This window comes from Pan paniscus, chromosome 11, assembly GCF_029289425.2.
Source record: "Pan paniscus chromosome 11, NHGRI_mPanPan1-v2.0_pri, whole genome shotgun sequence".
Classification (NCBI taxonomy): Eukaryota; Metazoa; Chordata; class Mammalia; order Primates; family Hominidae; genus Pan; species Pan paniscus.
In genome coordinates this window covers 103,516,019-103,543,707 of record NC_073260.2, presented here as the reverse complement: position 1 = coordinate 103,543,707, position 27,689 = coordinate 103,516,019, and the positions used below count along the sequence as shown (strand labels likewise).

The following is a 27,689-nucleotide window of genomic DNA, read 5'->3' as shown; positions in this document are numbered from 1 at the left end:
TTTTTGTATTTTTAGTAGAAATGGAGTTTCACCATGTTGGCCAGGCTGGTCTTGAACTCCTGACCTCAACTGATCTGCCCACCTCAGCCTCTCATAGTGCTAGGATTACAGGTATGAGCCAGCATGCCTGGCCAGGGTCTTCTTTTAAGGCATCAAAGCCCAAATAACTTACAAGATGTTAACAAATACATGACATTAATGAATACTCTATCAGAGCACTAGGGACTGAATGCTGGTGTCCCCCATTAAATTCACATGTTGAAAATCTAATCTCCAGTGTGATGGCATTTGAAGCTGGAACCTTCATAAATGGGATTAGTACCTTTACAATAAGAAATAAGGGAGAGATGGTTTCTCCCTCCACCATGTGAACATATAGCAAGAAGGCATCCATCTGCAAACCATGAAGAAGAATCAGCTAGCACCTTGGAACCTCATCAGGAACTTAATTGTCTAGCACCTTTATCTTGGACTTCCCTGCCTCCAGAACTGTGAGAAATATATTTGTTGTCTAAGCCACCCAGTTTATGGTATTTTGTTATAGCAGCCAAGCTAAGACAGCAATTAGTACCAAGAAGTGTGGTGATGCTATAACCAATATATAAAGATGTGGAAGCAGCTTTGACGTTAGGTAACAGATAGAAGCTGGAAGAGTTCTGAGGTACTAGAGTACCTGGAAGAGTACTGGAAGAGTTTTGAGGTACTAGTTTTTTTGCTAGAAAAAGCCAGTATTGCCATGAAGGGATTGATAGAGGTGATTTTGGTGAGGGCTCAAAGAGAAGAGGGTGGGAGAGAAAGCCTCCATCTTCATAGAGAACACGTAAATCACCATGAAGATAATGTTGGTAGACATATGGACAATAAAGGCCATTCTGATGAAGTCTCAAATGAAAATGAGGAACCTGTTATGGGAAACTGGAAGAAAGGTGATCTTTGTTATAATATGCCAAAGAACTTGGATGACTGTGTTCATGTTCTAGTGTTTTGTGGAAAGTAAAATTGTGAGCCATGAAATTAGACACTGAACTGAAGAGATCTCCAACCAGTGTTGAAGGAGTGCCTCGGTTTATCTTGACTGCTTAAAGTAAAATGTGACAAAAAGTGAAGACAGAATTCTTAACAAAAACGGAACCAGAACTTAAAAGATGTGGGAAATTATCAGTCTGTCTGCATTACAAAAAGATAAGAAAACACGTTTGGTAGAGAACACTAAGGGTGTAGCAGACCAGTCATCCAATTAGATTTATGTGGGTGTGAACCACAGACCTAATCAGCCACCCCAGCAGGAACACTGCTAGTTTGTATTGAAAGGAATGGAGATGGGACAGAATGAGGGAAGACTGTTGGACTTCTTGAATTTGGGACCATAGAGCTATTCAGCTGTGAATGTACACTATTCTTCAAGAAAAGGAGAAACTGACCCGGAACAATGATTCAGAGAACATCAGTGGTACCTTCTCAGTTTCAAAAGGGGCAGTCATTGCCTTGGTTTCAACAGGCCTGACAGCTTCCGCCTGGTGATATGGGGGTCATCCTCCTCCAACATAGTCCTGGGGGCAATACCTCTGCCTCATTGGGTCCTGAAGCCAGAGTATCAGGCCAAAGAGGATTATTACTAAGACAGAAGATCTCATGGTGTTTGCCTTGCTAGGTTTTGGACTTGCTGGGGACCCATTACACCTTCCTTTTTTCCTGTTTCTTGCTTTGGGAATAGGAATGTCCACCCTTTGTGTGTCCCACCATTGTATTTTGGAAGCACATAACTTGTTTCATTTCACAAGTTCAAAGCTGGAAAGGAATTTTGCCTCAGGATGAATTGTACCTTGAATCTCACCCACATCTGATTTAGATGAGACTTTGGACTTTAGAGTTGATGCAGGAATGAGTTAAGACTTTTGAGGCTGTTGAGATGGAATGTATGTATTTTGCATGTGAGGAGGACATGAATTTTGTAGGGCCAGGTACAGAATGCTATGGAGTGAATCTTTGTGTTCCCCCAAAATTCATGTGTTAAGCCCTAACCTCCAATATGATGGTATTTGGAGGTGGGGCCATTGGGAGGTAATTAGATCATGAGGGTAGAGCCCTCATGAATGGGATTAGTGCCATTATAAGAGACATAAGAGAGTTGATCTCTCTCTCATGTGAGGACAAAGAAGGACATCTATCTGCAAACTGGGAAGAGGGCCCTCACCAGAAACTGCATTAGCTGATGCCTTGATCCTGAGCGGAATTCCCAGCCTCCAGAACTGTGAGAAGCGTTTGCTGTTGTTTAAGCCATTCGGTTTATGGTGTTCTATTATAGCAACCTGAGCTAAGACATAGGGCTTGGAAAGATATTTAATTTTCTAAACATATCTAATGTTTGGGGTGAGTATTATTAGATCTAAAGACAGACATCTGTCTATGAAATATGTTATTCTAGGCAACTGTGGAATGTATTTTCCATCCCTCTTCTCCTACAGATCTATTTGGGAACTTGGAAGTGAAAAAGAATACATGTAATTTAGGTTATCAAGTTTGGTTTCTTAATTTAATTGAATCTATTGCAGCTAATCTCCTATTTCTCATTAAACTTATAGGAAAATAATCAGACTTCATACAATGTAAGTATAACTTGTATAAAATCCAAATGAAGCAGGAATTTTGGTGAAGCAGGGTATGGAGAATATATATATGTCTTAAAAATACAATGTGTGAAAAACATAGCCTGTTATGTCTAGAGTTTTGGGGGTATGTGCAGTTATTTCATGTAATGGATTTTTATCAAATACAAGGTATTTTTCCACCAGAATACTTCCTGTGTTGTATTTACTGCAGCTGAATCCACAGCCTGTCTTTTCTCGTGTCACACTGGAATGCTGTACTTCACATTTTCTTTTTTTTAATGGGAAAGATTCCGAGGATGTCTCTTCTTTCTGAGTATAGATGACTGTAGGTAAAATACATACCTAATGTGGAGAAAGAAGTTGCAAAAGTAAGTAAGGTTAACTATTTCTCTGGAAGAAACAATGATTTTAAAATACAGTCAGAGTGCTGCCCGAATCCAGGGAGAAGACACTTGCAAGGGAGATGTGAGAAGGAATGTTTAAAGAAGTGTCCAGATTTTATGCAGAAAGAGAGGTAAATCAAACTCTTCCATCCTACTTTTTTTAATGCAAGGAATTGTCTTCCTTTCTTTAGCATAGCTCTCTCCACCTTCCTCTAAAGTTTCACATTTTTGTCTTTTCTCTCTATATGTTGTTCATATGTTTGATATCTGTTACCTTCTAGAGATAATCATTATTTTGGAGATTTGTGAAGGTTAGAGCTGGGAAAACAAAAATTTAATAGTGAAAGTTTTTTCCCCAATTTCCTGGAAAATGATTAGGTTTAATGATCAAATTTATTCAAGGGTAAGTTTTTGTTCCATACATTTTTCTTGAGTCTGTAACACCGACTCCCATTTGCCTGATAGGAAGTGCTAGCTTGAAAAGCCAAACAAACAAGAAACAAAATGGATATAAATGGAAACATCGGAAATAGCCAATTCTTCTTAGTTTGACATCTAGGTTTTAGTTGTAGATACCTGTGCACATGGTCAAAACTTCTATATCTCATACATAATGCAGCTATATTTTCTGATAGTAAAATTGTTCTTATTTGTACAGTGAAAGTGAAATATATGATCCCATGATGCCCTGCAAAAAGCATTATAACCTCCAGGGGCTTTACTAGCAAGATCTAGTTCATGATGTCAGGCTTCCTCTTTGGTCTCTCCCATGTTTACCAACCTGTATATTAAGGTAGACGGCAAGCACTAACCAAAAAGTACAGGAAAAATGCAAAAACAAGACCAAAAAAGCCACTTACCTATAAAGAGCATCATGAGATATATTTTCAGCACATATGGGAAATAGATGGATAAGTCAAAGGGCAGCTTGGTGGAATAAGTGCCAAATGATTCAAAATAAGGCAGCGATTGATAGATGGCAAATGCTGTTAAAAAAGAAAGGCATCATAAAGGTATTCCTCCTTAAGTTGTTACAGGGATGTGTATATATGTCTTCATAGTTGTAGGATATTTTGAATTTGATAATGACAGTTTTGTAATAGTTGCTGAATCTTTTTGCTAAACCTAGTTTAATATAGAAATCTGTGAAATGATTAAGTTGGCAAGGTGCTTACAGCAGTATGACTTGTTGAATGTTTGTCCATGTTTATCGTGCCTACAGAAGAATTTACAATGTTTCTTAAAATGTTATCTCAAAATACATTTGTCCACCTAGCCACAAATAGGGGTGATAGAGAGATGAACTTGGAAAATGGTGCATATATTTTCCTCTTAGAGTTTCACAACACACATTAACATTGTAGAACACATATGAGAAATTCTGTAATAAAAAAATACCACCTAACCTTTCCTCAATGTAACTGGCCTTAGAATATCTCCTTCTTCCTTCTTAACCACCAGTAGTATTTAATAAATATTTTGAAGAACTCTATGAGAAATGCTGGCCTAAATTATTTTGAGGGAGGGGGCTGGTATCAGGTAAAAAAAAGATTAAAGTTCAGTAACATTGTATCCCATGTATAGATATTTTTGGTAACATTTCATGCAATGAAATGTTAATATGCTAACATGATGTAAGATGTTATCATTAGGGTAAGCTGGGTGAAGGGTACATGGAAATGGTGCACTATTTTTGCAATTTCTTATGGGTCAAAATTATCCCTACATAAAAAGTTTTTAAAAAGAGAAAGATGAAGAAAAGGCAAGAGTTCACAACTGATATAGCCAAGCAGAGGTATGAGTAGCATCAGTGCAGGATCTGCCACTGACACCAAATATGCAGTTTAAGGTTAACACAGGCCGCACCTATGTCTCTAGCATTTTATCAGTATAATTAGTTGATTTTGTTATTTACATAAGCTTTGTTTTTGTCTTATATCTGTCAGATGGGAAATTATAGTTATTAAAAATTATTAAAATTAAAGTTATCGAAAGTTTAGTAGGTTTATTTAACTGCGCAGTTTTATACTTTGGGACATCTAACATATACAGAAACATAGAAAGATAAAATTACAATTATCTGTATTCCACCATCCAGAGCATTATTGACATTTTTGTCATATATATCTCTAGACTATTTTCTGCATATACCTTATTTTGTAATTGCAAGAATAAGTTTATGAAGTTAATAAAAGAATAAGGGTTGTATGGCAACCATATAAGAACATGGCTTTCCTAGAAAGGACAAGGATTAGAATTATGGAATAACAAGAATGCAAAAGTTTCCTATACATTTATCCACCCCTTATTCCTAGGAAGGGATTAGTCATATTTCTACCTTATTCCTTTATATATTCTCTTAAATTTGATTAAGTTTTAATTGGCAAATCATAATTGTATACATATATGAAGCACAATGTGATATTTTGATATATGTGTACAATGTGGAATGATTAAATCAAGCTAATTAACATATCTACCACCTCACTTACTTTTCGTGGTGAGATTTGAAATGTACTCTTGGCTATTTTGAAATATACATTATTAAGCACAGTATACCCTGCTGTGCACTAGATCTCAAAAATGTATTCCTCCTAACAAACTTTGTACCCTTTGACTAACAGCTCCCCATTTCCTTTCTATATTCTCTACAGTACTATGATTTAACAAAGATAATGTATTTGATATTTCAATGAGAGGTTACTTGATTCTTAAAGAATGGACAATCAGGTTCTTACTGTTTTCAAGACAATTATTCTTTAGATCCACTTGGCATAGTCTATTCCAAAATTAATAATTCTTCCTTTTGAATCAAAACAAATTTAGAAATTCTAACATGATTTACAGTAACAAGCTCTTTTTATCTGCTCATCAGTAGATAGAAATTATGTGTTTTTGTTTTATAACTGGCTTTTATATACTTTGGTTATTGTCAATGTCATCATCATTTTATGTTAAACACCATGTCCTTATGTTTTTCCCTTAGTTACCTTAACATGCTTTCTTATTTTATGTCTTCAGTTTTGAAAACTTTAATCATGTCTTACAGAATGCTCCTTACCAGTCTACCAAATCCATTGCAGAAGAAAGCATATATTCTCCAAATATCCTCAAGCTCTGCTGACTGATGATCTGAATGATTTGATCTTAAGTTTTAGGTTTATATTTAGGCTATATAATTAGCCTACTCATACTCAATAATTCATTCTGTGTTTATTGAGCATGTATACTGGTGCATAAGAGAGAGGAAGGAAGCAAAGAAACAGACTCAGACATCCTGGTACCCCCCCCCCCCCCCCGAGCTTACAGTCTAGTCAAGGAAATGGACATTAATCAAAGAATCATACAAATGTGTAATAATGCTGATATAAGCCCTGTTAAGACAGCAGTCCCCAACCTTTTTGGCACCAGTTACTGGTTTTGTGGAAGACAGTTTTTCCACAGACCAGAGGAAGAAGGATGGTTTCAGGATGGTTCAAGCACACAACATTTATTGTGTACTTTATTTGTATTATTATTACACTGTAAGAACAAAATAATTATACAACTCACCATAATGCAGAATCAGTGGGAGCCCTGAGCTTATTTTCCTGCAACTAGATGGTTTCATCTGGGGGTGATGGGAGACAGTGAAAGATCATCAGGCATTAGATTCTCATAAGGAGCACACAACCTAGATCCCTCACATGCACAGTTCACAGTAGGGTTTGTGCTCCAATAAGAATCTGATGCCTCCACTGATCTGACAGGAGGTAGAGCTCAGGCGATAATGTGGGCAATGGTGAGTGGCTATAAATACAGATGAAGCTTCACCTGCTAGCCTACTGCTCACCTCCTGGTATGCGGCCTGGTTCTTAATGGGCCACAGACTGGGATCATGGCCTGGTTTGGGGGCCCCTGCTATAAAAGATTCATGATACTGTACCCAGGGGAACTCAGTTGAGGAAGTCAGGGAATGCCTCCCTCAGAAAATGATGATTAATCTCAAGGTAGAGTTAACTAGTTGCTGAGAGAGGGTAGGATACATAGTAAATGGTAAGTGGGAAAGACTCACCAGAGGGGACTGAATTTCTGTGCATTAAAAGTTAAAAATCATAGAATCTCTAAATGTTAACCTCTTTTTGGTGAATAAGCAGACTCTGAGAGGTTAAATGAGTTACCCAAAACTCACACAGTGAGTTAATGAAGTGAAGGCCTCAGATGCCGTTGCTTTTTGTCCAGTATTTTGTCTACTGTGCAGAGCTGCTTCCCTCTTCAACTTTGCCTCTTTGCATCAAGGGAAATATGCCAGTAAGGATACATTGAGTGAGCTAAGCATTCGCAAAAATAGTAATTTAATCATCAAAAAATTTAGTGAACCATTATAACTAGATGGCTTTTGTCAGTAAGCAATACAGCAAGTCACTCTTTTCTTACCTTCAGCAAGAACACACAAAGGATAAATTGGCATCCATAGTGTTTGACTGAGCCATGTCAAGACAGCATAGGATATTCCTATGACTGATAACATGCTATAAGTGTACCTGAAAGGAGATGAGAAGCTCATAAACATCATTTTCTGCTAATATCTGGGAAATAGGAGAAACTACTGTGTAATTAAATACAGAGATACAACTGGAAAGTGTACAAATTATATATTTTATTTCCTATAATTTAAGGAAGAGTTTTTTTTAAATGGGGGAAAGGGACCATGTCAATCTGGCTTGTTTCATGTGGTAGATCGTTAATAATTATAAAGCTAAACAGAGCAAGTAACTCTTACTCCCTCCTCAGAAAAATACAGTTACAAATTTCCTTGATTAGTGACTTCAATTTCATTAAAAAGCCAAGCTCATTTTTTGCAGCAAGTAGCTAGGTTTTTTAATGACAGACATACTTGTAAATATCTCAGGAATTCATTTAAAAATAAAATGTGACTTCCAAATCTTTATTTGGCATCCTTCTGCTTCTGCAGTTGTACTATCTATGTGATCAATTAAAGAACTGGCCTTGGGAGCTGATTTGGGTATAGTTGGGAGCTTTAAGCCTACCACTGTGATGTAAAAAGTCGTCTACGTTGTGTTTTATTTCTTTGAATAGGACACTGGTTTTTAGGCTTGAGCATATATCAGAATCACCTAGATGGCATGTTAAAACACAGATTGCTGGGCCCTACTCCAAAGTTTCTGATCCAATGGAACTGTGGTACACCCCAGACTTTGTATTAACAAGTTCCAGGTGATGCTGATGCCACTGGTCTAGGGACCACACTTTGAGAACTACTAATATAGACAGACAATAAATACATATGGCAAAACCACCCAAAAAACCTTGAAAACATGAATGGGGAAGAGTAAATCTCTCTCAATCCAGGACCTGAATTCCACCCCTCAGAGACAATAGCCAATGTCAGTTTCTTAGGTATTCTTTCAAAAATGTTTTTGCATTTGCATATCTATGTGCATATTTACTATACAGAATATATACCAGCAGTGGAGGACCTCACTGAACATAGCATATAATCAAGCTTTTTGATCTTTACCAATCAAAGTGAAAAATGGTATCTCATCTTTTTCCCCTCATATTAGAAAAGTGGGTAAGCATGTTTTCATGTTTAAAAGCCACTTTTGGCCAGCCGTGGTGGCTCACTCACTCCTGTAATCCCAGCACTTTGGGAGGCCAAGCTGGGCAGATGACCTGAGGTCAGGGGTTCAAGACCAGCCTGGCCAACGTGGGGAAACCCCATCTATACTAAAAATACAAAAATTAGCCGGGCGTGGTGGCAGGTGCCTGTAATCCCAGCTACTCAGGAGGCTGAGACAGGGGCATCACTTGAATCCAGGAGGCGGAGGTTGTGGTGAGCTGAGATCACACCACTGGACTCCAGCCTGGGTGAGAGAGCAAGACTCCATCTCAAAAAAAAAAAAAAGAAAAGCCACTTTTGATGAAGTCCAATTTATCTTTTTTTTCTTTTGTTGTGTACCTTATAACACAGCCAAATCCAGTCATCAAGATTTACTCCTATTTTTTTCAAAGAGTTTCATAGTTTTCCACTTATATGTGAGTGGTTAACTTCATTTTTTTTTGTGTGTATATCCAGTTGTCCCAACACCATTTGTTGAAAAAGACTATTCTTTCCCAATTGAATGGTCTTGGCATTGTTGTCAAAAATTAATTGACCAAAAATGTGTGAGAGTTTATCTTTATCAATTTTATTCCATGATTTATCCTTACACAGTACCACACTTAATTATTGCTTTGTAGTAAGTTTTGAAATGGGAAAGATTGAGTCCTTCAACTACATTCTTCTAAGATTGTTTTGGCTATTCCGAGTTCCTGGAGTTTAAATATGAGTGTTAGGGTCAGCTTCTCAATTTCTGCAATGAAGTTATCTGGGTTCTAATAGGGATTGCACTGAATCTACAGATCAATTTGGGGAATATTGCCATCTGAACAATATTAAGTCTTCAAGTCATGTGGGATGTCCTTTCATTTATTTAGCTCTTTAATTTTTTTCAACAATGCTTTTTCAACAATGTATAAATTCTGTGCATCTTTTGTCAAGTTTATTCCTAAGTACTTTATTCTTTTTATGCTACTGTAAACAGAATTGTATTCTTGATTTCATTTTATGGTAGTTAATTGCAAATATATAAAAATAATTCATTTTTACATATTGATTTTTTTTATGTATAAGATGTCATCTGCCAATAGAGATAGTTTTACTTGTTGCTTTCCAGCCTAGATGCCTTTTATACCATTTTGTTTGTTTTCTGTTCTGCCTTATTGCCATGGATAGAACTTCCAGTACGATGATGAATATAACTGGCAAGTGTGGATGCCCTTGTCTTGTTCCTGGATATTAGGAGGAAGGCATCAGTCTTTCATCATTAACTTTCATATTAGTATGGATTTTTCATAGATGCTTTTTTCAGGCTGAGGAAGTCTCTTGCTCATTACTTAGGAAAAATAATGCTAGGGTAGGGTGGGATGATAAGTTTACCCCCATTTTACAGAGGAAAAAAAGTTTCTAAAAGTTAGGTGCCTTGGAATTTCACTCCTAGGTATAAGGGAAATGAAAACATGTGCACACAAAAGCTTGTATATGGATGTTCATGGCAGTACTACTCATGGCCAAACAGTAGAAACCACCCAAATGTCCATCAACTGATAAGTGGATACACAGAAAGTGGTAAATCAGTGCAATAGCATTTTACTCAGCCCAAAAAGCAATGAAGTACTGCACATGCCACAACACAGAGGAACCTTGAAAACATTATGCTAAGTAAAAGAAGCCTGTCACAAGAGGCCACCTATTGGATGACTCCATTTATATGAACTTTCCAGGATAGGCAATCCATAGAGACAGCATATGTGTGGTTTCCAGGGGCTGAGGGAAAGAGGGAGAGGGGAGTGACTGCTACTGGGTATAAGGTTTCTTTTATGGGTGATCAAAATGTTCTAGGATAGTAGTGATGATTGCACATCTCTTTGGATATACTAAAACTCACAAATTTTGTATTTTAAAAGGGTGAATTTTATGGTATATAAATTATATCTCAATAAAACTGTTATTAAAATAAGAAAGGTTAAGTGATTTGCCCAACATCACTTAGCAAGTAAGTAGTGGAGGTGGGTTTCATCTAGAGAGATCTTCTACCTCTATGTCCAAAAATCTTCCTATGACAGCATGCTACTTCTTTCAGTGCAAATGTTGTTTTGTTCTCCAATGTATTTATTGAGCTTCTCTGACACTGAAAGAGTAAGCATAGCCAAGAGTAACATACTAGAAAGCTTCAATCCCAAATGATGTTCCATTGTCTCATGAATAGAAGTTATGGGCTACAAAAGTCCATGAAGTTTGCCCCAAGTCCACTAAACTATCAATTCAAAAATGGAAAATTACTAATTTATATACATAATTAAATTCATTTTACTTCAGCAAAAGATTTCATTCTAATTCACTCTAGGACTCAACTTATTATTTAAACATATTTTAATTCAGTTAAGTTATTGACAATATAATAAAAAAATTTACATACCCTTGGCTAAAAAACAAAGTAGGGCTCTTTTGTTACCTATTCAAATCCAGATCTCTCAAGTAGGAGGGACGGTTCTTATTTGGGAAAGCTGACCTAGCAGTTAGGACACCTCCCCAGAGAGTGAGGCGTAAGCACTCACTGAGCAAAGGGGACTGTTTGACACCACCACTTGTAGAGGTAAGACTAGGCACATCTCACTGCAAAGTTTTAGAATTAGCAGTAAAAGGACTTAAGTTAGTCATTTGAACCCACTGGAATTGTAAATGAATGTGAGAGTGCATTTTCTTCCTGAGAGGCCCTATATTTAAAAGATTCTTGAATGCACAGAAACTAACTGTGAATTCTGGTGATAAAATAAAAGACCTGCTTTGCTTATTAAAGCAACCGTACTAAAGCAATTGTGAGGAATGCCTTTGTTAGGAAACAGCTGAGGGTTATTCCAAGTTGGTTTTATGCCAAGCCTTCTGCAGAAACCTGAATGTGCTGATTTACTCTTGTAATACCACGGTAGGTTTTCATTATCTTTGATATGCCCATTATGGAGAACACTAAAAATACATTTCCATATCAAGATAAAATAATTTGAAAAGGGGATATGTTTTCCTCTCTCATACCAAGTAACCTCTGGTAGTACTGGTTTCACTGCAGAAAGCAATTTAGCCTTGTTTTAAGAGATTATTTTGCCTTCTTACCTAACCATATCCAATAGATTCCAAAAGATGAATAAAACACACACCACATATTTCTCTTGGACTTCCTCTTGACTGGTGATCACCACAAAAAGGATGATTATTCTTTCTGTGAGCTAACAAAGAAACAGCAAAGTCAGAAATTAGGACATCTATTAGGCTATGTAGGTAATTTTCTAATTTTGAAAACCAGATCTCCTTTCAAAAGTATACTTTAGCTGGAAATATGTATACTAAACTGTTAATGCCTCCCTCTGAGAGAGTAGGGTTATGGCTGAATTTCAGTTCCTCATTTGTCTATATTTTACAAATAATATATAATGAATGAAAAAATGACATATATTTTATATGAATCAGGATATTTCCTTTCTTCTTGCCACATGCATGTGTTTCTAGTCACTTTGACAAGGCTTTATTGAGTGTCCACTGTGTGTCAGATGCCAAAATGAAAACACAGTCTCTGCTCCAGAGAGGGTAGCAGTGGTGGGAGAACTGAACAATAGCCAGCACAGTGTGTGCCAGATATGGGAGCACAGGTGAGCGAGATACTTTCTGCCTGGAGAAAGAATGCAGAGAGATTAATGAAGACATGCTACATTTCATTTCATCCAAGTTGGATCTTGAAAAATGAATAAGAGTTTGTCAGGTAGACTGGGTATAACAGAAGGCATCCTAGGCAAAGGGAGCAGCCTGAGCAAAGAGGCAGAGGTATGAAAATGTAGGGTGCCCAGGGGAGTAATGTGAACCACTGGGGGGCTAGAGGGGAGGGTGCATAGAAGGGAATAAAAGGAGATGAAATTGAAAACATGTTTGGAGGTGGGTTGTGAAGGGTTTTGAATGACAGGCTGAGAAATTTCAGTTCCATCCAATAGAGAAACTTGTAGCTTTTTTTTTTCCTTTTTTTTGGTAGGGGAGTAATATAATCCTAACCCTTATAAGCTAGCAGAAAATGAAAAGAATTCCATATATTCCAAGTCAGCATTTACAAATCATTGAGACTTCACACATTTTTGGCTTAGCCCCAATTACTAGCCTCAAAAAATAAAAAAAACATTCCTTTTTCCCAACCTAAATATAAAGTGCCTTCTTATGTTATATTAATATATCCTGTACATTCTGTATTTTGTGTGTTTTTAATAAAATGTTTTACTTGCTCTTAATGGTCAAAGGAAAATATACTTAAGATTGAACAGTCAAATTCACAGTAAAGAGGGGAATGATTTATATTTTTCTTTATTTTAAAAGTGGATCAAGGAGAAAAGACTGGGATAACCTGTGACTTGGCATTTATAGGCTGCTAGTCCTGGAAAATCACCTAGTGCCCAGAAATCCAAGATTTGCCAACAGTGGGCCACATGATCAGAAATCCACGTGTATAAGCTATATCAGCATGTTTACGACATGACTACAGTGGTGAGTCAAGAGGGTCTATGTTTGGCTAAGGGGAATTAGATATGATTCAAACCTTAGTCAAACCATGGAAGCTATCTACATAGCTGTTTTTCTTTTTTCAGTCTTTCTTTATAATACTCTATAGATTTAATTTCTATAATAAATTCTACTGAACTGCAATTATAATTACTGAACAATCCAACCTTGATGTCATGACACCTCTCAGCCTTCAGATACACGATCATAGCAACAAATAAGTTCTTAGGCTCTACCTCTCTTACATTTGATCAGTGCTTGGTTATTAGGAAAACCTTCTGGTTTTTGCTAGAAATCTCAGGAGATACACATACATGAATGGATACATGAATAAAATACAGATTTCTAATTACATGGCTGACTACTCAAAAAACTTAGACACCTTTCAGTAAGATGATCTCTAGGGTCTCCTCTAGATAAAACCTTCTGATACTAGCCCAGCTCCACCTTTTTGGAAACAAGGAATTTGGGAACAGAGCTGGAAACATATATATATCCGAAGTCTCCTGGTTTCCAGAGTTGTAAGCTATCCATGATGTCAGGTCATCCCTTAATTGAAGAGGACAGAGGGGGAAATCTCCTAAAAGGGAGAGACTGGAGCTGCATGATGAAACTCACCCTGTTGAAAATCATCATTTCACTGTCTGTGGCAAGGTAGCGATGAAATCCCAGCTGCACAGAAAGCAGCAACAGGATGGACCCCCAAACCAAACCACAACACACATACACACGAGTGAAGACTCCCTCTATATTCGGTGTCAATCTAATTCGTTAACAAATCATCTGATGGTTATTCAACTCTAACTTGACCATTCAATGGCAATACAATGGGGAAATTTAGGCAGAGATGTTCTTAAATTGAAATAAAGCTAATATTTATTGTTTACCTTGTGCCAGGTTCCAAATATACACCATCTCATTTTATCTCCATAATGACCCTAAGAAGTAGGTGCTATTATTGTTCTAGGCGTTTTACAAAAGACATGCATTTTACCAACTGAAAGTGACTTACCTACAAGTCTGGAATCAACATCTAGACAATACGACTTCAAATTCCTGAAATACTAAGACTCTTTCACCATTGTTACTTGATATGAGTTACTCCATCACCTAGTATCCAGATTATAGCCTATTCTTTAAAAAAGCTTCTCCTTAAAAATTAAGCCTTAAAACAAGAGCCTCCTTGATTTTCTTAACACCAAAACAATTTTGAAGAAAAGGCTTTTAATATTTATCAGTCTTCTCTAATATGACCATTTGACCAGTTATTTAGAGCTTGACACATGGAAGAATTTAGCCCTTTGTCATTTTTAACAAATCCTGTGAAAATATGACAAATTACTAGAGAATGGTCTTGTTTAGTACAACTCAAACAGGTAGAGTAAAAGGTATAGTAAATATCCTACAACTTGGGTTAAATTAAACATAGTGACAATGTCATCTACTCAAAAGTGTGATAACTATATAATAAAAATGCTGGGCATTTTTATGTTCTATTTGGGAATCCTAAACTCCAGGTTGAGCAAAAATTGAAACTAAGTTGTTACTTTACAAATGGCAGGTAGCACTTGATTTATAAGCTATGGGAGGGTAAAAATGATACTTCAACTACAGGAAAAATTAATTTCTAGAATCTTAAAATTAGTTTTAGTCTAAAAGACTACTATTTTACTAAAATGAAAATCTAAACTCTCAATCCTCTGAACTTTTCTGAGAACTTCAGAAATCTATATATTCAAAAACTACCAATTATATGCTTCTATAAGACAAATGCATTTAAATAATTGTATTTGTTTCCTTCTTTATTCATCATTCAATAGATAATTATTGAGTGCACTGTTCTGGGTCCCAAGGGATATAGCTGTGAACAAGACCAAGCCCCTGCCTTCATGATATTTATATTATACTTGGTGAAATACTAAACAAATGTAGCATAATAGTTGAGAGCTCAAGAGCCAAACAGCTTAAATGTCTGCTACAATATTCAAAACCTATGTGACCTTGCATAATTTACTTCTGTGTTAAGTAATTATACCAGAGATAATAATTAGCATCTATTGTTACATAGTAATTATTATATACAGGAAAAGGTTGTTGTAAAGATTAAATAAGTCAATACATGTAAAGAACTGAGAAACGTGTTTGACACACATAAAAGCCCAAATAAATGTAAGCTATGATTAGGAAAATAAGTATTTAAATATACTTTAATGTAGTGATTTACAGTGTATTTACAGGAAAACATTTTTCTATGTAGATAATGACTGTGAATTAAAAAATTCAATCTCAGCATCTGTAAAATTACACTAGAAATATAGCTTTATACTTATCACACATGGATCAAATGTGAAAAACAGGAAGATTCTAAAATCTTACCTACAGAGTGAATTGGACATGTAATTCACCCTCAGGAGGCTTCAAAATTTGGAGAATGTTACAACTCAACACTGTCTTTGGTAGTTTCCTCTCTAACAATATAAGCCTATTCCAAGCTCAAAACTGGTGAGAAAAATCTATGTGATTTTAATGGAAAGTCAGATTATTTAGTCTAGCAATGCAAATAAGCACCTGCTTCATAGCTAAAAATAAATTAGGGTAAAATCTGGCTTTTTGCCTAAAAGGCAAAAAGGAATTCCTTTGGGAATTCCTTCATATTTGTTCTCTTAAGAGTATGTGACTGTGAAATCTTTAGAGGGACTTTTGACAAACAGATCCCTGCTTGCCCTGATCAGAAATAAAAGTGTTACTGGCAAATACAGAAACAGTTTATGTGATTTGGGCTCATAAATGGAATCTCTGTAAGCACAATCATTTAGGAGTATTAGTTTTTAGTGTTTTGGTTGAAAAATTTTAAAAATTGAGTAAAAATGTGTAAAATTAATAGTGCAGGAGTGTTTATTATGACAGAGGGAAGGATGTATAATTGAATCATTTTAATTCAATTACAAATGAAATATTGGCATTTAAAGCATTTCTCAAAAAGTGATGGAGTAATCTATTAAGGGTTTCCTACAGGGGACATCAGTCTAATGTTATGACACAAAGGTTAGTGTTGGCTATTTTCCCCTCTTCTTGAGTTGAAACATCCTAAAGCAGTATGCATAAAAATCTCCTCCTCAGGCTTCTGTACAAGCAAACTGAACAAAGCCCCTCAAAATCAACATTTCAGGGTTGATAGTGTTTCTGTACTATAAAAGTCAAGTTGTTTTGATTAAATTTACTGAAATCAACTAGTTTTCCAATTCAACATTTTTTTCTAAGCTAATAAAGTTTGCAAGCTCATTTCGGAGGAGGGGATTGGAGAAGAGAGATACCTAGTTTTGATTTATATTATCATTTCTTTTATGCTTCTTTTGGACCATTTTAACTTTTCCATTTTAAAAGTAAAAGTATCAAAGTTTACTATATTTTCTTATATGATTTTTATTGTCGTGTAATTATTTCAAAAATTGGAAGTCCATAAATAGCTACGCTATGGTTTTGCCCTTTTCCCCAAAGCGTATAAAAAAATAAAATATATGTCAGTCAAATGATTATTGTCCTTTCGTCAATGGGTTTTTTCCTTTCCTTTCATATGTAATTTTAGAAATTCATAATGGTTTCTCCCTAGGTATCAAAATAAAGATGTGCATGTAAAACATTTAAAAATGCACAGGGCAAACCGAGTCCAGCAGCACATCAAAAAGCTTATCCACCACGATCAAGTTGGCTTCATCCCTGGGATGCAAGGCTGGTTCAACATACTCAGATCAATAAACGTAATCCATCATATAAACAGAACCAAAGACAAAAACCACATGATTATCTCAATAGATACAGAAAAGGCCTTTGACAAAATTCAGCAGCCCTTCATGCTAAAAAATCTCCATAAGCTAGGTATTGATGGGACGTATCTCAAAATAATAAGAGCTATTTATGACAAACCCACAGCCAATATCATACTGAATGGGCAAAAACTGGAAGCATTCCCTATGAAAACTGGCACAAGACAGGGATGCCCTCTCTCACCACTCCTATTCAACATAGTGTTGGAAGTTCTGGCCAGGGCAATCAGGCAGGAGAAGGAAATAAAGGGTATTCAATTAGGAAAAGAGGAAGTCAAATTGTCTCTGTCTGCAGATGACATGATTGTATATTTAGAAAACCCCATCGTCTCAGCCCAAAATCTCCTTAAGCTGATAAGCAACTTCAGCAAAGTCTCAGGATACAGAATCAATGTGCAAAACTCACAAGCATTCCTATACACCAATAACAGACAAACAGAGAGCCAAATCATGAGTGAACTCCCATTCACAATTGCTTCAAAGAGAATAAAATACCTAGGAATCCAACTTACAAGGGATGTGAAGGACCTCTTCAAGGAGAACTACAAACCACTGCTCAATGAAATAAAAGAGGACACAAACAAATGGAAGAACATTCCATGCTCATGGGTAGGAAGAATCAATATCGTGAAAATGGCCATACTGCCCAAGGTAATTTATAGATTCAATGCCATCCCCATCAAGCTACCAATGACTTTCTTCACGGAACTGGAAAAAACTACTTTAAAGTTCATATGGAACCAAAAAAGAGCCCGCATCACCAAGACAATCCTAAGCCAAAAGAACAAAGCTAGAGGCATCACACTACCTGACTTCAAACTATACTACAAGGCTACAGTAACCAAAACAGCATGGTACTGGCACCAAAACAGAGATATAGACCAATGGAACAGAACAGAGCCCTCAGAAGTAATACCACGCATCTACAACCATCTGATCTTTGACAAACCTGACAAAAACAACAAATGGGGAAAGGATTCCCTATTTAATAAATGGTGCTAGGAAAACTGGCTAGCCATATGTAGCTGAAACTGAATCCCTTCCTTAAACCTTATACAAAAATTAATTGACGATGTATTAAAGACTGAAACATATGACCTAAAACCATAAAAACCCTAGAAGAACACCTAGGCAATACCACTCAGGACATAGGCATGGGCAAGGACTTCATGACTAAAACACCAAAAGCAATGGCAACAAAAGCCAAAATTGACAAATGGGATCTAATTAAACTAAAAAGCTTCAGCACAGCAAAAGAAACTACCATCAGAGCGAACAGGCAACCTACAGAATGGGAGAAAATTTTTAAAATCTACCCATCTGACAAAGGGCTAATATCCAGAATCTACAAAGAACAAATTTACAGGAAAAAAAAATCAACCCCATCAAAAAGTGGGCAAAGGATATGAACAGACACTTCTCAAAAGAACACATTTATGCAGCCAACAGACACATGAAAAAATGCTCATCATCACTGGCCATCAGAGAAATGCAAATCAAAACCACAATGAGATACCATCTCACACCAGTTAGAATGGCAATCATTAAAAAGTCAGGAAACAACAGGTGCTGGAGAGGATGTGGAGAAACAGGAACACTTTTACACTGTTGGTGGGACTGTAAACTAGTTCGACCATTGTGGAAGTCAGTGTGGCGATTCCTCAAGGATTTAGAACTAGAAATACCATTTGACCCAGCCATCCCATTACTGGGTATATACCCAAAGGACTATAAATCATGCTGCTATAAAGACACATGCACACGTATGTTTATTGTGACACTATTCACAATAGCAAAGACTTGGAACCAACCCAAATGCCCATCAATGATAGACTGGATTAAGAAAATGTGGCACATATACACCACGGAATACTATGCAGCCATAAAAAATGATGAGTTCATGTCCTTTGTAGGGACATGGATGAAGCTGGAAACCATCATTCTGAGCAAACTATTGCAAGGACAGAAAAACAAACACCACATGTTCTCCCTCATAGGTGGGAATTGAACAATGAGAACACTTGCACACAGGAAGGGGAACATCACACACAGGGACCTGTTGTGGGGTGGGGGGAGGGGGGAGGAATAGCATTAGGAGATATACCTAATATAAATGACGAGTTAATGGGTGCAGCACACCAACATGGCACATGTATACATATGTAACAAACCTGCACACTGTGCACATGTACCCTAGAACTTAAAGTATAATTTAAAAAATTAAAAAATGAACACACAAGAAACAGAAACACAGCACAAAAACAAACCTATCCCCTGTGGACACACCACCACTACTTGATATGTGTAATGCCAATTGCTCAACTAGCTAATCAGTTCCTACTGTTGGTTGGAATTATTTCTCTCGATATTGTGGAGGACCAGTTCCCCCCAAGAAGAATTCAGTTGTCACTTAACAATCTTTTTTTTTTTTTTTTTTTTGAGACGGAGTCTTGCTCCATCACCCAGGCTGGAGTGCAGTGGCGCGATCTCTGCTCACTGTAATCTCTGCCTCCAGGGTTCAAGTGATTCTCCTGCCTCAGCCTCCCGAGTAGCTGGGATCATGGGATCACAGGCAGGCGCCACCACGTCTAGCTAATTTTTTTGTATTCTTAGTAGAGACAGGGTTTCACCATGTTGGCCAGGATGGTCTCGATCTCTTGACCTCGTGATCCGACTGCCTCGGCCTCCCAAAGTGCTGGGATTACAGGCGTGAGCCACTGCACCTGGCCCACTTAACAATCTCTTGAAGGTAATAATCAAAATCACATCACAACTGCATCGACATGGTTTTTTAGCTTACTTAAAAGCAGCCACTCTCTTAACTACAGTTTCTTCATTTAAAAATGGGGAAACAGGAAAACCAAGAATGATTACACAATCTGAAAGTTTTGTTTCATTATTTTAAAGCAGGGCCCTCAGTGCCATCCCATAATGAGGGAATTCTAATTGTCTGCATAACTCTAATATAGGAAGGAGGGAGAAAATGAAACTTTGGGCACAACGGCATGTTTCTGAACCTTTATCCAACACCATTTCCATTGTGGGAACCACAAAAAGGATGATAAATTAATAAAAGAAATAGGGGCCAAATAAAATCTTAAAAGAGATAAAAAGAGGAAGCCAAACAACCACAACAAAAATTGATAATAGTCAGCTCAGGAAGAGAATAATTTTCTTCCCTAACACAGTGATCTCTGACTTATCTCTCCCAGTAACTGAAGACTTAAAAATCATTTGCACTCCGCTAACATCAGATTTTGCAAACTCGCCTTTGAATAAAAGGTGTCAATGTATATTTGCCCCTATGTTTAAATTGCCAAACCAAGATTTGGTTCTTTGATTACAGTTATATTTCTATAAGCCATTAAAGTTTTAATTAGCAGTGATTAAAATCAGGTGTATATTCTGGAATTCCTGGAACTCCAAGAAATCAGATTTCTAAGTTATATAATAATTTCTATTACTAAACAAGCCTAATTTTGTAAAGCACATATGTGCATATTTTCTAGGCACATTCAAGGTGCTCAGTGAGTTTTCTTCCTTACAAAATTATCTATTCCCTCTAGGTGCATTCTCTACACTGGCAATAATTAAATAACACTACTTTCAATTTTGAAAATGTTTACCATGAAACTAGTAGCAGCCACTTAGCCTAAAAACGTAAAAAGTCCTTTAAAAAATACCAATAGAAAACATAACTGAGATTTTAGATGAATTTAGTCATACTCCAAGCAAAATCATTCCAGATGATAGAACACAACTTTTATTTAACGTTAGTTGTTAATTCTATTTTCCAACATTAGCATTATGGGATGCCGGTACTATATGTATTTTGGTTGTTTCAAAGTACACCACATTGTAAATAAGTAATAAACACCAATAAATCTTGCTCCCAGATACTATGTTGCTGTTGGGACAGATCTGTATCCCCGTTTATTTTGTAAGGAACTATACTAAAGGGAATTCCATCTAGGTCTTAGCTAGTTAAGTGACTACTGTGTTATTAGTTTATACATCAGTACCCTAACTTTTATTTTACATTTGATATTTCAACATTTTAAATGTCTTTATCCTAATGGATACTATTTCCCTACTGTTACTTAATAAGCAAAATTTAAAATATTCCATAAACTTGTAATGCTCAGTTCTTAAAAGGCTCCTTAGGATTATACTATTTATATCTTTTAAGCTTTTATGATATTTTAGACAAATTTTAATATAAGGATCTATGCCACTCTTTCATTTAACAAAAATTTAAAGTGTACATTTACATTCTAAGCACTTTGCTAGGTGCTGGCAACACCATAAAATTCTGACATTTTCATTATTTTTACAATGTGAAATTGTCAAAATTATCAATTTTTCAAATTTATTTTGAGGATACCTAAAATTAAACTCATGTAGATACCTATTTCTGTAGACTTGAAACTCGTGTTCTTATAGTTGCCTAACCTTTACTGTCCCATAAGAAAGGGACAACTATATGAACTATATAAAATCTACAGAAAATCTTTATTTTTATTTTTTTGCCTTTATCCAGCAATGATTTTCTACATGAAGTCACTACTAGTAAATTTCCCATCTTCCTTCAACCTGTCTTTACAAAGAACATGGTAATCTAGGGCTAGAGGCGTGGAAGAGGGAACAAAGAATAGTTAAGAAAATAGTAATAATAGCTGCCGAGTATTGTATTCTTTACTAAGTGCCAGGAACTTATCCATTTTCTCAGTTACTTCATAAGATACATGTTATTTTCATATCACATGAGAAAATGCAGTTCAGAATGATTAAATGACTTGTTTAAATGTATACAACTAGTGCAAAGTAGAACTGGGATTTGAATCCGGGTCTGTGTGTTCCCCAAGTCTATCCTTAGATGCTGTACTAGATAAACACAAATGATCTCCTCTTTCCATTGATGTTTGGTAAAAAAGAGGGAATGAGGAAGAAATGACCTAGGAGTACTCTATTCTCTGGATATAGATGAAGGAAGCTTTTTGTTTTTTAATCATCTACTCTTTGCCAGGTATTATTTGTGGTGTCCTTTCCCTCAACAGCCCAATGGTTGTTCCCATAGTATGGGTGGTATGATCCCATAGTGGTAAGCAGAAAAGCCAGGCTTCAAGCCTAAGTCTCCAGTCCTATGCCTTATCATTGTCTTCTACTACCCCAGGCAGTGACATAGTGAGGGTAGCAAGTGGCTACGAAATCTCCTTCCAGGATAGGACCAATGCAGTGCTGCAAGATCAGCAAGCATCACTGCCCTCAATGTTTCCAACTGGTTATTCTAACTGGGCAGTTTTACAATAAGGTTGTCCTTCCATGAAATTAATTCTCCTTATCAGTGACCTAAGACATGGGTTGGCTTTCTAACTGCCATAAAGTCAAGAGAAGCTTTAAATAGAAAAAATGTAAAAATGAAACAGATTCTATAATAATATGTGATTCAAACCTACCTGCAAAAACCTTGGGAGAAGATGGTTTGACTCAATGCCAACATATATGTGCAGCAATTCCAGGAGAGATATGGATTGGCAAAGTCGCATCACAAGTCCAATAGCATAAAAAGTGTCAACCATTGAATCTGTGTCCCGTGGGTTAAAAATGCAGATATAGTAAGAAAAAACTGGATTATAACCCAAATTTATGCAGCACTTTGAAATCAAATGGAGATTATTCACTTCCTTTTTCATTGTACATGTGAAAAATTTCTTAAGTAGGCTACTAAATTATTAACAACACAATGCAAACAAAGAAAGCACTTCATACTGTAGTCTATTTTAATTGCTCCTGTTCCAAAAAGAAATCGAAACTTGAGAAAGATTTCATGGCCAAACATACACGTAGCCATTTATTCCCCACTTATAAGATTATAAAGCAATTCCCACATAAGAGTAAGCTCCTAGAATCTAGGCCACCTCAAGTGTAAATAGAAGTGAGCTTGTTAAGGACACTATGTGCTCACAGCTTCTCCACTGACAAGAAAATGACAAAGATGAGAAAAAATATTATTTCGGAGAAACTTTATGGAAATGACACTAATAATGCCATGATATCAAATAACATAGGTATCTAGGATTTTGTTTCTATACATATTTGGTTAGTGCTTTTCTGGATTTTGTTAAACACTGGAACTTGGGCCTCTGATCAGGACTTTTGGGGTTTGCATTGCAGAGGGTTCAAATGAAATACTGTGCACTTGGAGCTGAAATGGAAGGGAAACAAATGTTCCTCTACATAGGATAAATGTGTTGCTTTAAGTTCTAAAATGAAATCCTGCCATGTTTAGAAACTCGTAGGGAAGATTTTGCTCTCTTTACTGCCCAGTGATGATTCACACAATAATAATTTATTGAGCAGTAAGGATTTCTCTTCTCGGCAGCTCCACAAGATGGACACTATTATCATCATCCCCATTTCAGAGATGGTTCCTGAAGTACACAGTCCATGCTCTTATCCACTGCCCTGCACTTGCTGTACCAGAGCATTATGAATTACACAGCTCTGTGAAGGAAGAAGGTAGCAGGTGTAACACGTTCAGGGTTTCAGGTTTCTATTGAGCTACTTAAATAATTTATACATTGATTCAAAAATTGTACTGAAGCCACACTTAGTTGTTTTCAGTCTGTCTCCTGAACGAATCGGTTGTGTTTCTTTAATAATAAGCTTCTACAATTGTAATGGCAGGATAATAACTGAGAAAGAAATGCGCCGAGCCGGGCACAGTGGCTCACGCCCGTAATCCCAGCACTTTGGGAGGCTGAGGCGGGCGGATCACCTTTGGTCAGGAGTTCAATACCAGCCTGGCCAATGTGGTGAAACCCTGTGTCTACTGAAAATACAAAAATTAGCCAGGCATGGTGGTGGGCACCTGTAATCCCAGCTACTCAGGGAGCTGAGGCAGGACAATCACTTGAACCTGGGAGACAGAGGTTGCAGTGAGGTGACATCGTACCATTGCACTCCAGCCTGGGCGACAAGAGGGAAACTCCATCTCAAAAAAAAAAAAAAAAAAAAAAGAAAAAAAAAAGAAAAGAAAAATAAATACTTGCTGACTAAGGCAACTTTTCTCACTGGAAAAGTGAGACAGCATAAGACAGTCCATGGCTTGTGTTGCCAATGACATGTAATATGCCTGCACTGCCTCAGCAAACCTCAAAGGGCTAGAAGTGATGGCTTTTTAATAAAAATATAAAAGAAGTTTTCCCATCACCTGTGTTTTCCTGTGCTTGAAAACTCTCAACATTTGTAGCTGAAACTCAAGCTTTAGGTTATATCTTTGGAGGTCCTTAACAAAGGCGAGACTATATCTGTAGATTTTCAGTAAGAAAAAGCAACATAAAATAGCTTATGGGACCTTGCAAGTAGAATAACTTCCTTATGATACACACGTCTGAAATGATGAGCACAGCATGACTTTTCCCAGCTACATTCTAAACATTTGTTTTTAGCTGAAGCCAGCAGTTGCTTAGATTGTCAAGTCACTCAACAGTTGTAAACTGTGAGGACACTTACCCACGTGCGGATGGAACATGAAGAGAATGTTATTTTGATAGTCATTTAGTCACCCAACAGTGACTTTACTTTTCAGGAAACTAGAGGAAGTTTATGACTTAAACCATTAATGCTGACTCCTATATAAGTGGTTAGCCCTCTACAAAGTGTGTCATTTACGTATTACTTCTTAAAGGGACCAAATAGAGGCTTGGGGAATATAAAATTTGTATTTCACTTACTAGTAGTCTCCAGTTACCTCAAACCTGGGGAATAATACAAACACTGGAAGAATTTGATTCATTCCTGATTTCTCTGCATAAAATGTTATGCTGAGATTTCCTCAAAACACTAGAAATCTGCTAAGGTTTGGTATAGAATGGAAAAGGAACAATGAAATGATACCACCTCAGTGCCATCCATCTCTTTTTTCAGGCAAACTGCCAACTCAGGGGGAAGCCAAATCCCTTTCCCTTACTTATCCCACCTTCCCCCTTCCCCAAGAAGGTTTTGCAATAAACATGGTTGCTGAAAAATACAAATTGTAGAGAAGGATATTAGAAGGTTGAGGTGTGTAGAAATTTAATATAAGCAGGATGAGGTGAAAACAAGGATTAAAAGTTAAAAATAAAAAAACTTTCGGAGTTTTACCTTTTCCAAATGAAAAGAATCTGACTGTCATATTTGTAAATATCCAAGAGTGGCCACAGAACTGGATTAAGTAATAGATGAAAAGATACGCATTCTTCCTATACCTATAAATACAGGAAAATACCATTAAACACTTCTTTTATAATCATCTTTTCATCACTGTACACATGTCCTTTAATGTACTGGCCAACCTGAGAAAGCAAAAGAAAACTGTTTCATATCAGTCTTTTATCTGGTTACCCCCAAGTACATATCAGATTTTGAAGGGAGCCATAGCCTACACTACCCGCTAAAGTAAATACAGATGCTTCTTCACTTGTGATGAAGTTACGTCCTGGTACACCCCATCAGCTGAAAATATCATAAACTGAAAATATCATAAGTTGAAAATGCATGTAATACAACTGATCTACAGAACATCACAGCTTAGCCTAGTCTACCTTAAACTTGCTCAGAACACCTACATTAGCTTACAGTTGGGTGGAATCATCTGGCAACACAGTGCACTGTGGAGTACTGGTTGTTCACCTTCCTGATCATGCGGCCAACTGGGAGCTGCGGCCTGATGCTGCGGCCCAGCATCATGAAAGGGTATCATACCTGCACATCGCTAGCCTGGGGAAAGATTAAAATCCAAAATTTGAAGTACGGTTTCTAATGAATACATATCATTTTCACACCATCACAAAGTTTAAAAAATTGTGAGTCATGGACCATCTGTATAGTGAGTTTGCTTAAAACCAAATATAGTGCTTTTTCAAAATCTGCTTTCATCTTTGATAAAGTTCTAACCTTGCTGCTCACCAAGGAATAAAAGAAACCACTGCGAAGGTGGCTTTGAATATTCTTTAAAAAAACAAAACAGGCTGGGTGCGGTGGCTCACGCATGTAATCCCAGCACTTTGGGAGGCCAAGGCGGGTTGGATCACTTGAGGCCAGAAGTGCAAGACCAGCCTGGCCAACACGGCAACTTACAAAAAAAACAAAACAAAAAGCTGGATGTGGTAACGTATGCCTGTAATGCCAGCTACCTAGCTGCTCAGGAGGCTGAGGCAGGACAATCACTTGAACCTGGGAGGTAGAGGCTGCAGTGAACCGAGACAGCGCCACTGCACTCCAGCCTGGGCGACAGATCAAAACTCTGTTCTCAAAAATAAATAAAAAATAAAAAACAAAACAACAACAACAACAAAAAATCCATGTGTGCAGAGTGGTTGACATGTCACTATGTGTTCCAGTAGCTCAGCTTGCTAAGTGCAGAACTTGAGACACAGTGTTTTAGTTCTGAAGGGGGGTAGGGATGGGAGCAATCCAAATGTTGGGTAATTCAGTAATTGGACACACCTGACTTTTGAACACATTATGTGATTGAGGTTAGTATTAACATCTTGCCACTGCCTATTAACATTTTGCAAGGGTAGATAGTTTCCTTCATCAGATACACATCGAAAGCAGTTTAGTTGCTCATACCAGAAAAGGGAAGTCAAGCTGGGTTTAACAATGTGTTGTGAGTTGCTGGGGAGATGACTAAGAGAAGATTGACAGATACATGGTTCGAGGGAGTTAGGAAAAGCACCGTTTGAAATGTTCCCTGGGAGTTCAGAAGAGTGACGGGAGTGGCCCTGCCAGTGTGGTCAAGGTTTACTCCTCCTTGAAGATGTGAAACCTCCTAGAAACAAGGAAAATAAGCTGGGAGGCAGAATGATTTTATTTGGGGACATCCCCCCCTATAAAGGCAGGAACTGCTAAAGGGTTTGGGAAGAGGAAATCCTCCTTCAGCTTGTATCAGAATTACCTGGCTTGTGGGTTAAACATATACACCCCCAGGCCCTACCGCTATATGACTGAATCTGTTCCCCCCCGGAACTAGGCCCTGAAATCTATACGTGTGATAGGTGTTTCCACGGCTGTTACATCTAAAAATCACCCCGCAACTCTGCGTCTGAGAAAGTCAAGAGAAGGCTCCTGGTGGGGGAGGGAAGTCCTGGCAGAGGGCTCACAAGGGCAGGGGTAGCCATGCAGCCTGTCCTTCCCATTCAACTGTAAAATGGAGAAAATAACAGAGCCTGCTTCCTAGGGTGGTCAAGAGGGGTAAGTTAGCAAATACCTGCACGAGCTCCAAGGGGTGCCTGGGCACGGTAGCGCTGCGCCTTGCTGGCGGGCGGGGGGTGCCGCCCGCCCGCCGCAGAGGGGAGCTCCCGCCTCCAGGCCCTCCACCCGCGCCCCCTCCCCTCGGGATTCGGCCGAGCGCCCTACCTGGGCTGCAGCCAGGCGGGCAGCGCCAAGGGCCCCATGGGCCGCCGCCGCCAGGGCTTCCAGCGCCGTCCGGGAAGGAGTACCGGGGAGGAGGCAGGGGCGGCCCCGCGGCTGGGCGCGGAAGGGCGGGGCCTCTCCACACTCAGCAGTTTACAAAAAGAAAAAGCCCGAGGTCGTGCGTTGGGGAAGAGATGAAAACGAAGTTCTCGAAGTTTCTGCAGCACTGCTAGAGCGCGTCAGGGCGCAAGGCTGGGAGGCGGCTCGCGTTCCCGGTGGGCTTACCAAACTCTGGTTACAGCTTCCTAATCTTTATGTTGAGACCCCCTTGCAAGCC

At 37.7% G+C, this 27,689-nt stretch overlaps 1 protein-coding gene across 3 annotated transcripts; it reads right to left on the bottom strand.

Annotated features, from left to right (window-relative positions):
• HACD4 (3-hydroxyacyl-CoA dehydratase 4) lies at positions 1-27,480 on the bottom strand. 3 transcript variants are annotated; one of them, XM_024930204.4, is made up of 9 exons: positions 27,356-27,480; positions 25,100-25,203; positions 22,411-22,538; positions 11,706-11,818; positions 7,409-7,515; positions 7,164-7,258; positions 6,545-6,602; positions 3,853-3,978; positions 1-2,951 (listed from the first exon to the last, which is right to left on the bottom strand). In XM_024930204.4, the coding sequence occupies exons 1-9, from the start codon at positions 27,391-27,393 to the stop codon at positions 2,869-2,871; spliced, it is 852 nt and encodes a 283-aa protein (XP_024785972.1). In that variant the 5' UTR covers positions 27,394-27,480; the 3' UTR covers positions 1-2,868. The 3 variants fall into 3 exon arrangements, with proteins under 3 accessions (XP_024785972.1, XP_003830710.1, XP_034823118.1); XM_003830662.6 differs by lacking the exons at positions 6,545-6,602; positions 7,164-7,258; XM_034967227.4 differs by lacking the exons at positions 6,545-6,602; positions 7,164-7,258 and having other exon boundaries at positions 27,207-27,444.
• Positions 27,481-27,689: the final 209 nt, after the last annotated feature.

Coding starts and splice junctions, on each gene's coding strand:
- HACD4 (XM_024930204.4), bottom strand. CDS start 27,393: ATGGGGCCCTTGGCGCTGCCCGCCTGGCTGCAGCCCAG. Junction 11,819..22,410: donor TTCTCCCAAGGTTTTTGCAG/GTAGGTTTGAAT, acceptor TTTCTTTGTTAG/CTCACAGAAAGAATAATCAT. Junction 7,516..11,705: donor AATCTATTGGATATGGTTAG/GTAAGAAGGCAA, acceptor ATCTCCTTTCAG/GTACACTTATAGCATGTTAT.